The sequence below is a fragment of the Spea bombifrons genome, chromosome 5 (assembly GCF_027358695.1).
Source record: "Spea bombifrons isolate aSpeBom1 chromosome 5, aSpeBom1.2.pri, whole genome shotgun sequence".
Taxonomy (NCBI): Eukaryota; Metazoa; Chordata; class Amphibia; order Anura; family Pelobatidae; genus Spea; species Spea bombifrons.
This window is the reverse complement of record NC_071091.1, coordinates 57,048,090-57,062,168: the sequence shown is the minus strand read 5'-3', so window position 1 is coordinate 57,062,168 and position 14,079 is coordinate 57,048,090. Positions and strand designations below refer to the sequence as shown.

Here is a 14,079-nt window from a genome sequence, read left to right as displayed (position 1 = left end):
AAGAATATAAAAATAAATGTTACTTTTAAAGCTAAACTGTGTTTTTTATGAACCCCAGCCGGATGACAGAGGCACCCTAGTGGCATACACCGCTGGCCTACATATTTCCACAACATGTGATTCTGGCAGACGCTCTTTGTGATCCTCCTAAGGGAGGAAAAGAATTGTCTCTGCAGGGATTCCGAGGAGAGGCCAAGGCATGATGTAATGTTTTTGTTTGTTTGGGTGAAGCCATTATTGTCACGTGTCTGCCTCACCTATTCTGTGCATGCATTTAAAGCACTAGAGAAAAGCTTTTCTCTACATGACATCTGCCTGGCAAAACAAATTGAGTATCCAGTGCGATGAAAAAGGTCAACCATGTACCAACATTCACACTACTGCCATAGATTTACAGAGCATATTTAATGGTTAATATCCAAAGTGCAGACAAGGACTGCTGTGGAACAGAAAACAGAATTGACATGAATGTTTCATAGGTCTTGTCTTTATCACTTGCACACAGACCTAAGATTTTTTAAGGAAACCTTATAAACAAACACGTTCCACAGAGCTGTAGAATGGGTAGATGTACCACAATGACAGCAGATTAGAACCATTTGGACCATATTGCCTGATGGAAAGAATCAGCCCTTGGTCTTGTCTTTGATTCAGAATAGTCTTATGCTTACCTCCTGCATGCTTAAAATTGCCTTACTGTATTAACCTCTACTATATCTGCTAAGATGTTGTTCCACTCACCTACCACCCTTAAACAAAATATATGGCATCTCCTAGACTGTGTGTTCTGTGCCAATGATGGTGAAAAAAGCCATGGTGGACAATCAGGTCCTGGTATTAATTATGAATCACCTCCACACTCCTTGGAATTGGGGCTTGGTGGCCTTTGGTCATCTTGGAGGTACATTGAATTGACGCTTTGTTTCCTTTTCGACCACAAGGACACTCAGATGCTTCGGCCTCCAAATCTGTCAAAGTCTTCAGAGGGAGGTCGTGGCCTAAAAGCCAGCACCAATGTCCCCTCGCCTAAATCTAATGTCCAGGGTAGAGCCATAACAATGGCCTTCACAGACAAACGTCTATTCACCAAAAATTATTACCAACAATTAGTTCTCTACAGCATTCCAATTATTTAGGCTGCACTTAAAATTTACAGAAAACTTTCAGAAACACTTGTCTTTCCAGGTTGTTTTTCCTCATATTTAATTACATATTCAGTATGCATTAACCAGGCTTTGTAGAAGAACCATGGATGGACTGGGGACGTTTCTCAATGCGCCAGCTAGTCTATGCATCTCCTGGCTTGGGCAGTGACATTTGAAAACAATTGTAACCACTGCATTGTTATGATACAAACACGCTTTGTGTTATGTTGTATTTCTTTTATTTGTTTTACTACACAAACAGGTGTAATTGCGTGAAGGTAGATGGTAGCAAGGATCACCTTGAGCAGCTGATTAATTAAATCCAGGGCGGAAGGACTATATGATTGTGGAGCAATGAGATCATCTCTGCAGGAATAAGATGACACAAATAGCTGTTTCTCCAGTAGATACAGGAACCCACCCAGAGGCCTTCTGCATGGCAATGCAGCACAGTGATGGTGGGACTATGTGTGGCATCAGCAACCAAGCCACCCACTGCCATTCAATGGACCCTGAGACAATTCCACGGACGGCTCCACCCTCGCCCGTGACATGCACCTTCACAATGATGTTTATCGTAAGGCGACCTTAACCCTTTAAACACCACAGCAAGCACACACCCCGGTCCACAGGAGCTAAAATTATATATATATATATATATATATATATAAAACAATCGTTAGGGTGCCCACCGATGCCTAGACAGACATGACCCCAGGGGTCTCCTACTCACCAGAAGAGTAAGTTGGCGCAGATGAAGGTGACCAGGCTGAGGAGGGGCCTCTGCCAGGTCAGGGTGTTTCCGAAGCGCATTAACATGTTGTCCCCCAAAGCCGGTGGCGATGCGGGCTCGGGTCTGCCCTGGTCCTGACCTCCTGCAGCGCCCCCGGGCAGCAGGTCTGTGTCACCCCGTGCCGCTGTCTCGGACATTCTGACTGGAGAACGTCCAAGTCTGTCCTCCGATCTCTGTATCCTGCTCCCCCTCCCCGACCTGCCTCATCTAGGGGGTCCGCTGAGGATACCGGGATCTCCCCATAGAAGGGCCGCAGGTAGGATCCGCCGTGCCCGCCTTCCCACCTTCTGCAAGAGGCTGGTTATGAGCTGGTTGGAGCTGCCGAGGCTTGGGGAGGATGAGTGGCGCTGCCTCCCCACACGTCACAGCGGGCGCTGGGCTAGCCGCCGGAGACACTGCTGCTGGGCGCGAATTTCACTGCTGCAGTGCTGGGGCTGCCAGGACGTGACACAGGCTTACATATATCCATACTTACCATATATCTTTCTATCCATCCATTACCTATCTATCTCTCTATTAGTCCATCTATCTATCTATCTATCTATCTATCATCTATCTATCTATCTATCTATCTATCCATCTAATATATCTCTCTATCTATCAGTCCATCTATCTAATATCTATCATCTATCTAATATCTATCCATCTAATATTTATCATCTATCCATCTAATATCTATCTATCTATATCTATCTATCTATCTATCTATCTATCTATGAGTCCATCTATCGAATATCTTTCATCTATCTAATATCTGTCCATCTACTATCTATCTATCTAATATCTATCATCAATCTAGTCATCTAATATCTATCTATCTCTATCTATCTAATATATATCATCTATCTAATATCTATCCATCTACTATCTGTCTATCTATCTATCTAATATCTATCATCTATCCATCTAATATCTATCCATCTACTATATCTATCTATCTATCTATCTATCTATCTATCTATCTATCTATCTATCTAAATATCTATCATCTATCTAAATATCTATCATCTATCTATCTATCTATCTAAATATCTATCATCTATCTAAATATCTATCATCTATCTATCTATCTATCTATCTATCTATCTATCTATCTATCTATCTATCTATCTTTACATCTACTATCTATCATCATCTATCTATCTACTATTATTATAAATTATTACGCAGGTCCTCAGATGATGACGCTGAGCTATATGTTCTGCCAAAGACCTGACCAATGGGCCATTCCTCCTACCCATTTAATAGGAAACATTCTGCATGTCTCCACTGCCCCTTATCAACTTAATACCCCCCTCTCTCCAGCAGTACATTTCGTGTCCTCTTTCATGCCAGTGCTACCTCCTCCTCTCCATCATCTTCATGCCCCTCTCTGTTGATGTGTGAGGAGTGTCCTCATTTGCTAAATTAAGTGGACTAAATTAGTGGATGCCACTGAACACCAGGAACATGGTGTCCACAACAGGCGGTCTTCAGAGTTGTAAAAATACAGGAAAGGATAATTTCTGTGTTCATATGAATGTAAATAAAGGTGCCCACATTCTTATGTGGGATCCAGGCATGATGGTAGAGTGGCTACACTAGTGGCAGGTGTTCACAGAGATTTTAGTTAAGAGTCGGTGGGTTCCATAGAACCCTGTGGCCTCAAGTAGTTAACATTATGTTCTATTCTGGAATAAGCCCATGTTCCAAGCTCTGTTCTGTCACACTCTGTCTAGATGTCTGGGTAATGTCACGCTGTACTCATGTAATGTCAAAACTTATGCAGTGTCTGCTGCATGTCAAATCAGGCATTACTCATATTCACTGGCTGCAATATTGGGGCATTGGAGTCAGTGAGGCACAAATCCCGCTGTGGGAATGATCTCAACCATATTGGCGTGATTGGCAACTATTACTCTGGACATCTGAACCATAACTGCATCCTTCTTGATCAAAAGTGTGTAGGCTTCTTTTGGTAGTCAGGGCAGCCAGCCTGAAGAAGAGAGCAGTGCTCCAATGCCATAAAAACTGTGGAATCATGTCCTACACCGAACGATCCAGTGACAGTTGGCCTGGGAGTCCCAGTTGTCGTATTTTTTCTGGTGGATAAAGGTATATTCATAAAGCAAACTGGAAGATGTGTGGATCCTCACTATTCATATGTGCAGTCGCACAAAACAGTGTATTAAAAGGGCAGCATGTTTTTTTTACTATAGGACCCAGCATCCAATAATTCACTTGAGGTATGTTCAAGAAACACTGTAATTATATAGTATATATACTATTTCTATACTACAAGTGCTGTTTTCTGTGTGATACATTATTCTTACATATGGGTTTTTAATTAGCATAATCGGATCCATCACATTTGCAACAGATGGGCAACATTTGTGCTCGCCAGGAACCTTTGTTTGTGCCGGGCGTTCTTCAGCGTGATTCAATGAATCAACTGATACACTGTGGGGGGACAATGCTCACAGCAGGAGGCAGTTTGGACGCACGTCATTTTTCCATATTCTTTGCAGATCTCACTGCTAATTTTTTACGGGGCATGATGGTGCTATCCATAATTACGCTATCCTTTTTTTCCCAGGACACATACATTTCACCTGGAAAGGAATACCCGGCAGTATGCGGGATGTATAAACTCACATACTACATATTGCAGGGCCGTTAGTAACAATGTAAAATGTATGTGTGTACTGGAAATTTATGGCCAACGTGGTTTCCTTTATTGTATGCAAGTATGATTCTGCATTAAAAAGGATGCATTCCAAGGCACATCAGCCCCCAGGTTTGTTTATATCGATTCTCATATGTAGATAACTGTAACAAACATACTGTGCTATTTCACAACATTCAAAAAGAGGGCAACCACACACACACACCCATACATAAGAAAAACATTAATCGCATAGCAAAATGTACCTGCCTTTTGAACACAAATGGTCTCTATCAGGGCCAAAAAAAAAAAGTTTGGAGTATTTTTTTCTTGGTCCTGATGAGGATCATTTGTGGTTGAAATAACGGTACATTTTCTATGTGATTAATAAGTAGTTTTGGATATCTAAAATAATACACGGTTGCACTCAATTGGATGTGTCTTCTTTACCATTCTTTGGAGAGACAAACCGTTTGTGCTAGCCGTTATTTCCAATTATAGCTATGAAGTTCACTTGCCTTGCAGATGGCAATGAGATGCCCTTTGCTAGACAACATGACACTTTAAGCCCCACTCCCACCCATAACAAACATGTATTAAAGAATGACAAGCATATACGCTCATGTTAGCTGTATTAAAGTTAAATACAATATTTTATTGACAAATAGTTTTTTTTTTACAGTAAGCAAACATTTTAACATATTTTCAGAATTATGAAGAAAATCTGACATTTGAAAAACTCTATACTTTGGCTTCAAACGTTCCATATAAAAAAATATACCACTTGCATTCATGAACCTATTTACAATTCATTTGATGACTGTTTATGCGGTGGATCGTGTCAGGTAGAAGAAATATTTCTAAACCAAGTGCTAGTAGAATATTTGCTGTATCAATTTTAAAATACTGTTTATTATTTTAAAACAAGACTAGGGCAAAGCTGTTCTCTGGGTGGACTTCCACCCAGCCACGGGTTCTAGGTAACGTGATCATTTAAGCCTTTACACGCCATGGGGGGGGTTTTCAATGAAAGCACCCTTATGCCTTTGAAGGGATAGGATACAGTAGGCAGATAATACATACTGGCGATGTGGAAATTTAAGACTGTACAGTATACAGAGCACCCAAAGCACCCGCTTACTGCTTGGAGCTATTCAATAATGGAAATAAAATTAGGATTTACATAGGACAAACTTTCAAACACACACAAAAAAAACAAAGGCACAAAACCCTCATGACCCCCCTCGGGAATGCACTTCCCCAATAAACTAGTCCCCAGGTCCATGAGAAAGGCTGCCTGCAGCTTTCCACAAATACCAATACTTTTTAAGTTATGGCAGATCTCCTAATAGGAGGCCTGCGTGTGAATGCAGTCCAGAGGCACTTCACACCGCGCTGTAGGCAGTGGCGAGGATATCATAAGGCAAGGCGAAGTATTAAAGCTTTGGAAATCTGTCTGGCAGGTAATATATATTTTAGGCACTGGATCTCTCTGGCTTCAGAGTTGGCACCCATGTTCAGGTCTGGGTGCTGCTGTCTGTTAATTGAGCATCTCTTGGGAGTAAGGTAAGGATCATGGCGATCAGCAGGGGACGTGGAGGCCACGGTTGCTCTATTCATCTGGAGCTGGCTTGGCTTCCATGGCTGCTCTCAGAGCGAGTGGTACTGTACCGCTTCTTCACAATCATGCTGATGTAGGCCTTCATCAGTTTTGCAATGTCAACCACCTTTTATCAAGACAAAGAGAAAAAAATCTTATTAATTTGTTGCAACATACCTTACTGCAATTCAGAAGTAAGATATAATAGGTCTGTACTCTGATGGTACTTATACTGTGGTATAATGTTGTATGCAATAATGATGCAAACAATGTATGTTTTGAGGAAATGTCAAATGCTTGCACCATAGTAAATTGATAAAAATAGTATTATATTTAACTTTAGATTTCATGAACAGTGGTCTTGTTACCTTTAATCCCATATAATATATCACTATTGTTAGTATTATCACATGACATTTATGTATGAAACCAGATAAAATCAGAATTGTTCGCCGTCATAAGGCCTACTAAAACGCTACTTAAAGTTAACTTACCGCACTGGTTTCAAAGAGAAGTTCCCGCTCATCTACAACAATCTTGTAGGTATTAGCCAACGGAGCTCCAAAAGACAAGATATGTTCGTAGTGAAACACTTCCAGAGGTCGACCTTCCCCTCTTTTGTACACAGAAACAGCCTCGGCACTGACTCCCAACCAGAGCTCTTGTGGGAATCCACCTTCCTTACACTACAAATCAGGAAAATCACAAATTACTCAAACAAAATATATCATAGCCACACATTTACAATTACACATTTACACTAATATCACAATTTGGCTAGTTGCTCCTTTTAGAATCAAAAATATACTGCAGCACACTTGGGGGTTTCATGACAAAAAGGTGACTTTTCATAATCTTACATTCTCACCTCAACATCAAATAGTGTAGACCCATACCCAGGCCATTCCTTTATCACAGCCATATACTTGGTCATACACTGATCTGGATTTGAGCCTTGTAACTTTTTCCACTTGTCAATAATATTTGCTCGTGTTGAAATAATCTCTTCTTTCAACCACATATCCAGCATCTGTTCTTCCTCCACCTTCTGCTTACTAACAGAGCCACTTCTGAAACTTCTCCTTAATGTTCCTTCCAAGAAACTAGACCTCTTCCTTTCTGTTCTCTCCGATGGAGTGTATGTTTTGGTGGACTGTGTAATTCGCGACTTCAGTTTCTGCAAGGGGTAAAAGTCCTCCATGTCTGGAACATCGGAATGTAGGCTGTAGTCACCTTGCGTATATTGTAACCTCAAAGCAGCCAACACCTGAAGAGATTCCTCTGGTGCGGGGTACTGACCACGGATAACTGCTTGATGAGCCTAAAGTATAAGAAATCAACATACAAGTTGTACAAGCTGCAAACAATCTTTTTTAATTCAGGAGAATAATAGCTTAGTAGACAGGAATCATCATAAAATAAATTGGAAAATTAAGAGGTCTACTGAAAACGAAATCCTTAATCTTGCATGTTCCTAAGCCCTTCGCATTTATTTGTCCTTACCTGCTCAAACATGAACACGTATTCAACACTATCTCTTGGCACATGCTCTGTATCCAGAAAGCAGTAAAGTTTGAAGTAGAATTTCCAAGGTTTATCTCCACCTTCTGAGCTGACAGCAAGTCTGTAGGCGAGACAAGCACATTGTTCTGCATGAGACACAGTGACCTTACGGCGTGACAGAAAGAATGGGACGACCAAACATTCATTTTATTTAATAAACTGCTTCAATGAATTGCTTACAGATTTCACGGTATTTGTACTTTCGCTGATTGTATTACACATCATATCACAATAAACAGCTTAATTTATTTGATATCACTAATACTTGATTTAAAAGCTGTTCTTTTTTGTTTGCTGCCTTACCATAGTTAATGTAGCATCTCAACTAAACTGAAATCTTTCAGTATTGCATTAAATTGGGGGTAAAATGTATAGACGCTCAGGGATCATGCCAGGTCAAAAGCCATGTTTCTTTTTATGGACTGTTTGGTTCCTTTTAGGAACAAACAGACAAGGGTAGTGTTTGACATACATTATAATATTTGTTTGTGATGTAACGTAGGGTCTCTCCCTACATCACACATTAGCGGATACGGGACATAAGTGAGTGCCCACCGAGCACTGGATGATCCTGTACTGGAGAACTGGAGAAGCCATTATACATAATAACATTTCAGAGATTTCAAACATATATTTGCAAGGAAGTTACCATAATAGCATATCATACACTATTTAAAATCTATTAACTATTTTTTTAGCAACAAGGGTAAAAGGGGTGTAATTAATTGAAATGAAGATAATTTTAGTAAGCTTGACATTTAGGTAGACAGGCAGACAGGTGGACAGACAGATGCATTGGTAGATAGATAGCACAAACACATAATTTAAAACAATCTTACTTACTTTTCAAATTTAGCCAATACATCAGCCACAACAGTTCGACTTTCAATGGCTTTGTCTGTGACCCCATTGTATTCAAAAAGGGCAAACATATTTCTGCTGTCTTCCATGGCCAGCCCTCGAATTAGCTTCTCCACCACCTAAACACAAGTCACCGCATTAATAAAGCATTAAACCAAACCACGGGAGACGTTCTACATGGAAAATGACTGGTTTGGCATGTTTCTCTAAATTGACTATTTCCGTGATGTTGAGCGCAGTAAACAGGTTTATAGAAGTAAAAATGTTATGGTGACATTTTAGGATTCAGTGAGGTCACTTTCAAATCACTAATTTAAATATGCTTTCCATCAGGCCATGAAAGCTTCATAATGTAACATGACGCAATGCCAACTCTCAACAATTCAGTAGTCTTAACCCTTTATCTGTATCATTATAGTGTGGTGTAAATACGTTTTCACTTTAGTAATTAATGTACTTAAGTACCATATATTTACTATTCTCTTTTTGTTCTTGGTGTAAGAGGCTGAGTGAGCATTCATGAGTGCTGGAGTGCTGGAGTGCAATGGATGCTATCCAATACTCACCTCGCCGGCTGTGGTGTGGGAGTTGATTGTGATCTTGCAGGCTCCTCCACCGTGACAGTATACAGTGGTTGTGATTTCTTGTCTGTTAATCAACGCTACAATTTCATCCCGTGACGGAACAAACTCCCTGCACTTGGTTTTCTTCAGCGAATCGTGGACAAACATGGCATACTTTTCCATTTCCGAGCCTGGGTATTGTTCCCGTATTCTGCCAAAATAGAAAATTCAACATTAAAAGAGCACATAGGTTGCACTGTTCGTCGTGTTCTGGTGTAAGTAACTAGCTCATAGCTTGCAGAATAGAACTGGTGGTCTTTTCTATGAAATAGTAGTCCCACTTCTGGTTATTCCAGATTGGCTGCCGGAATCGAACAGGAAGCTTGTATGTAGAGGAGCAGAACACCAACTCCATCTTATATATATAGTAATCAGTTTCATACCCAATACCATCAGACTTTTATTTTAGGAGAAATAATTTGGAAAATAATCAACAAAAGCTAGTTTCTGACAAATCCATTAAAGGAGTCCAATCTAGAACATCCCAGGACACAGGATTATCTAATAATCTAATAATATTATATAATCTAATATACTATTATCTGTGACATGGCGCTGACCTACATTTGGAAATGACCTATACGCCTTTACTTTTTCTTTGGGTACACTTCTTCTCTGTGTCCTTTACCACATTTACGTTTAACAATTTAAGTTTGATGTATGGTATTTTGCTTAATTTTTACACATTTTAATAAGCACTGTGGACATAAGGATAAAAGGACAAAGGCTGAATCCTGGATCATTGCATCTGTGTGATTATGCTTTTCTATATAACAAAACATACGGCTATATTGTATTGTATTATATATTTCCTAACACAACATTGTTTGATTCTCTTTAATTTTGGGATTAAAGAGAAGTTTCTCAATACCTAGTTAAAAAAATACTTTATTGTCCAGTTAACTGTACAAGAAGGAACACATTTCAACAACGTTTCCATTGGACTGGATAGTAACCAGAGAACAGACTTGTAACCTTCAGATCAAGGATGGTTATATTTAACTCAAGGGTAGTGGTCATGCGCTAACTGCAGGACTTGTGTAGCACATGTGTATGTTTAGAGTACTGGAAAACTGTAAGATAGTGTATCACTGTAAAAAAACAGTGGACACATTAACCCTGTATTTTTTTATATCTTTCTCGATAGCATGTCTGAAAAACTCAGGGTAAGTGTGCTAGAGCAACCTGCCATTAGTTTCTATTAGAGTCTTTATTATTGCAGACCATATTATCCAAAATAAAAAATATCAACTATATATATATATATATATATATATATATATATATATATTGATTGATTTCAGATCGACAATTAGATACCACCAGCAGAATAAATGAAAAGGTTTTCGATTCGAGTCATTCTGGAATGCTAAGTCTCACCGTTTAAGATGGAATTTGAGGTACTTGAGGATGCTTCGACTTGGTGGGAAGGTACAGCTCAGACAGGTGAGTATCTGCCAGTGATACAGGTTACCGGTGCTGCCTGGATTGGGAGCTTTGTTTGTCTGTTTAATGAGCTGGCAATAGAGCTCATCTCGGAGGGGTCGCAAATCGTGACCTGTCTGAAGGATGCCCTGAATGATTGGAATAGGGTCAGACAGAGACTCCAGTTGTTGAAGAGAATTAAAAATCTTGATCGCTTCATCCTGCAGCGTTGTGTAGCCTTTGTCTTTTAGCACTACAAACAAATTAAAGAGAAAAAGACATTAGCAATTCCTTGGTACGTAATATAAGGTTAAGACTAATCTATTCTGGTAGTGTGAACACAGTTAACAATGATAACAATTTTTACTAAAAACATATTTACTGGCTAAATTAAACTTTATAGAACATAAACAGACACCCAAGCATACAAAACACCAACTGAAGCTTTCACTGGTTACAGTTTTCAACCTGAAACTTATCTAAACCTCATTTGTTGTAAGAAAACGTAGACATAATCAAGAATATAGAAAATTCAACTATGTATGCAACCAATCGGAAACAAGCTGGACAAATGTTTCATCTGCCTGAAGATCCATCCAGATCATGTTATTCATGGAGTACTATAGCATGGTCTAATCCACTTACGGTTTAGATTGATATCCCCATAAGGAAGTGGTAGTAATGGAGAGTGCAAAGGGTGATGGGTGTAACGTAGAATTGGATTCCGGCGGTAAATCTGCTCCACAACTTCATTATTCAAGCAATTTTCCTTAAAAAACAAACAATGCTCTGTCAGTTAAAGTTATAGTATCAATGTCATGAAGACGCACCATTACCTCTTTTATCAATAACGTGTTCTAATCAAAAATGCATTTCTACACAATTACTCAATTCCCACTTTTAGAGGAAGAGTCTTTTGCGTCTAAAATGAGGCACTCTGGGTCTTACTGTGCTTCTCCATCAAACAACCAAACAGATGGAAAATCTGGTAGCAGAGTCTCAAATGATCCCTTAGTACTACATTAATGAAGATTTGCACGCTGTACAAAAGCTGTAGAACTTCAGCCCTAGAGGGTTGCAAGCAGGCCACGCGTTTTACGTTCTTATATATATTCCAGCTTGAGCCCAGACTTCTTAATTAGAAATTTGTTGAACTTCTTGTTTTCAGTCAAGGACACACAATTCCTCTAGGGTCTCCTCCATTCCACAGTCCTTTTGGACTAGAGCTGTACACTAAACCAAGACACTTTTTTATGTAGTATTAGGTGCTATTCCCCAATAACCCTTGCCTTTTACAAAACACATCTTACCTTTATGTCTTGTATTAGTTGCTGTGTTGGCGTGTCTATTGGAGCCTTTGTGTCTATCACATTTTGAATTGCGCTAGCCCACCTTGTAGCTTCGTTTAGTAGCTTTGTGTAAAGGCGATAACAGTGCTTGCGTCCATACACTGTCACATTCCAGTAGCCTAAAAAAACAGTCACCCGTACGGATATTCAGTTTGAGAGATGGCAAACCAAAAGGGTATGTTTTCCAGATTTGTGCCATAACGGCTGTCTACGCATTCTTTTGAGTACAATTGACCTGTTACATTTTGCAGGGAGAATGATAAAGCATACTAAGTTTGTATGCAAACCACAATTACTTAATGGCCGTGTTATCTAATCATTTTTACTCTAAATTTCTTATATTTGTGAAGTGATTGACATATATTCATTATACATTTCACCCCTCCTCCACATTTGAACCTAAAAAGTGAAGGTTCAGAATAAATATATCAGTATATGTCCATCTGTTTTTTTGGGGGCTTCTGAAGTAAATTCAGGATAGAATTAAGTAGCCTGTGCGTTGAATTTATGGTAAAGGAGCTTACCTGTTTCCTTGAAGATTTTCTCTTCTGGCTGTACTACAGAGCAGAGGCTGTTAAGCACCATTGTACCCAACTTCATAGCATTTTTCTCTGAATTCTTGTAATAGTCTAATGAATTGTGGGTGAGGACAAACCAGCGCTTCTTAAGCTTCAGCGAAGACATTATAGGACTGTTTTTGACTTCCTTATGTAGCCAACCTTGAAAATGATCAAAGAATCACCACTTAGAACAAAATTTTCAAAGCAGATCTATAAAAGAGGAATTTGTGCCACACAATCCCTTCTGCTTATGTAATTTGTGTTTCCTTGAATTCTCACTAGCACAAAGACTTTATTCAGGGGGTGCATAAGGACACTGCCACGGGTGTACGGCATCCATTTGCCCAGTAACCGAGGCGCCCACATGGAGAGTGCGGGCTGCAGCACAGACAGGAATCCTTGTGAGGTAAGCGGGGGGGGGGGTGAGAGAGCAGGCAGGCTGCACTGATTATGGGTAAGAGTCAGTGTGTATACGCGTAAGTGTATGGTGCTGAGGAGTGTGTGTATATGTAAGGGTATGTTGTTAGAGTGAGTGTGTGTTACTGTATGGCAGCAGAGTTTATTTGTTAGTGTATGGTGTTAGAGTGAGTAAGTATGTGTGTGTGTGTTTTAGTTATAGGGGGGGACTAAAAACTACTGAACCTAGGCACCATTAACCCCAAGCTCAGGTCTTTATTTCATACATTTTTTAGCATTTGACGCCAGTGTATTTTTAGGTTAATACAATACAGTCCAGTGCGCTAAACAACCATGGTCACCACTTAGAAAATGTCTATTGTGGAACCATGCATACCTCGAACTATGAACTCTTGCCCCTCAACCCTTGTGTCGCCCTTTGACCTCTGAAGTAAAGTGATCCAGTGGTGCATTTCTTCTGGGGTATCAGCATTACAGTGAAGCACACGATCAGCAGTAATTATGACAAATGAGTTTGGTCTGAATGTAGAAAGGCAATGGAAAAATCAGTTAGTTGTATCAGAAACAAGGCCACTGGTCATCGTGATATATGTTATATATTATATATATATATATATATATATTTACACACACATGGTACATTTTGGTGTACGTAAGTATGTTGCCTTAACTTACCTATCAGGGTTATCAGAAGCACACACTGAATCAATCAGTCCAACATCCAAAGTACCCTGTTTGGAACGACAATGATAATATATTACACATATATATGAAAGAGAAATAATGAAGTGGCATATATGTCATCTGCTTATGGGGAAGCTTAACAAAATTCTATTTTTGGACTAAACAAGTATAACTGTCTGACAGAGTAACTTATTCCACTGTAATGATAAATTGTCAATGAAGGGAAGTAGTCGATGATACAATCTAAGACATTTGTCTGAACTTATGCTGGTTACAGGAAGAAATACTCTAATGCCCCTCTGCCTTTTTGTTGGAAACAAGAACTAAAAAGCAATAGCATAGAACACTACCAGAAAGCAAATGGGAAATGACCCAGAGTCATTATATTTCATAATTATAGAAATATGTCCATTTT

General features: G+C 39.5%; 3 protein-coding genes across 3 annotated transcripts in view; 1 reads left to right on the top strand and 2 right to left on the bottom strand.

Annotated features, from left to right (window-relative positions):
• Positions 1–2,278, bottom strand: part of RETREG1 (reticulophagy regulator 1) — a 49,465-nt gene extending 47,187 nt beyond the window's left edge. Inside the window, exon 1 of the mRNA XM_053466316.1 lies at positions 1,879–2,278. Coding sequence (XP_053322291.1) covers positions 1,879–2,075 — 197 coding nt within the window. The 5' untranslated portion in view covers positions 2,076–2,278. The remainder of the gene's footprint in view (positions 1–1,878) is intronic.
• Positions 1–14,079, top strand: part of BASP1 (brain abundant membrane attached signal protein 1) — a 267,975-nt gene that overhangs the window by 60,381 nt on the left and 193,515 nt on the right. The gene's annotated exons all lie outside the window — the stretch shown is intronic.
• The window catches only part of MYO10 (myosin X), a 114,992-nt gene continuing 106,120 nt past the window's right edge, over positions 5,208–14,079 (bottom strand). The window contains exons 30-41 of the mRNA XM_053466323.1: positions 13,656–13,711; positions 13,357–13,499; positions 12,528–12,722; positions 11,965–12,122; positions 11,300–11,423; positions 10,610–10,907; positions 9,173–9,380; positions 8,589–8,725; positions 7,686–7,806; positions 7,051–7,503; positions 6,677–6,868; positions 5,208–6,309 (exon numbers count right to left, since the gene is read on the bottom strand). Coding sequence (XP_053322298.1) covers positions 6,199–6,309; positions 6,677–6,868; positions 7,051–7,503; positions 7,686–7,806; positions 8,589–8,725; positions 9,173–9,380; positions 10,610–10,907; positions 11,300–11,423; positions 11,965–12,122; positions 12,528–12,722; positions 13,357–13,499; positions 13,656–13,711 — 2,196 coding nt within the window. The 3' untranslated portion in view covers positions 5,208–6,198. The remainder of the gene's footprint in view (positions 6,310–6,676; positions 6,869–7,050; positions 7,504–7,685; positions 7,807–8,588; positions 8,726–9,172; positions 9,381–10,609; positions 10,908–11,299; positions 11,424–11,964; positions 12,123–12,527; positions 12,723–13,356; positions 13,500–13,655; positions 13,712–14,079) is intronic.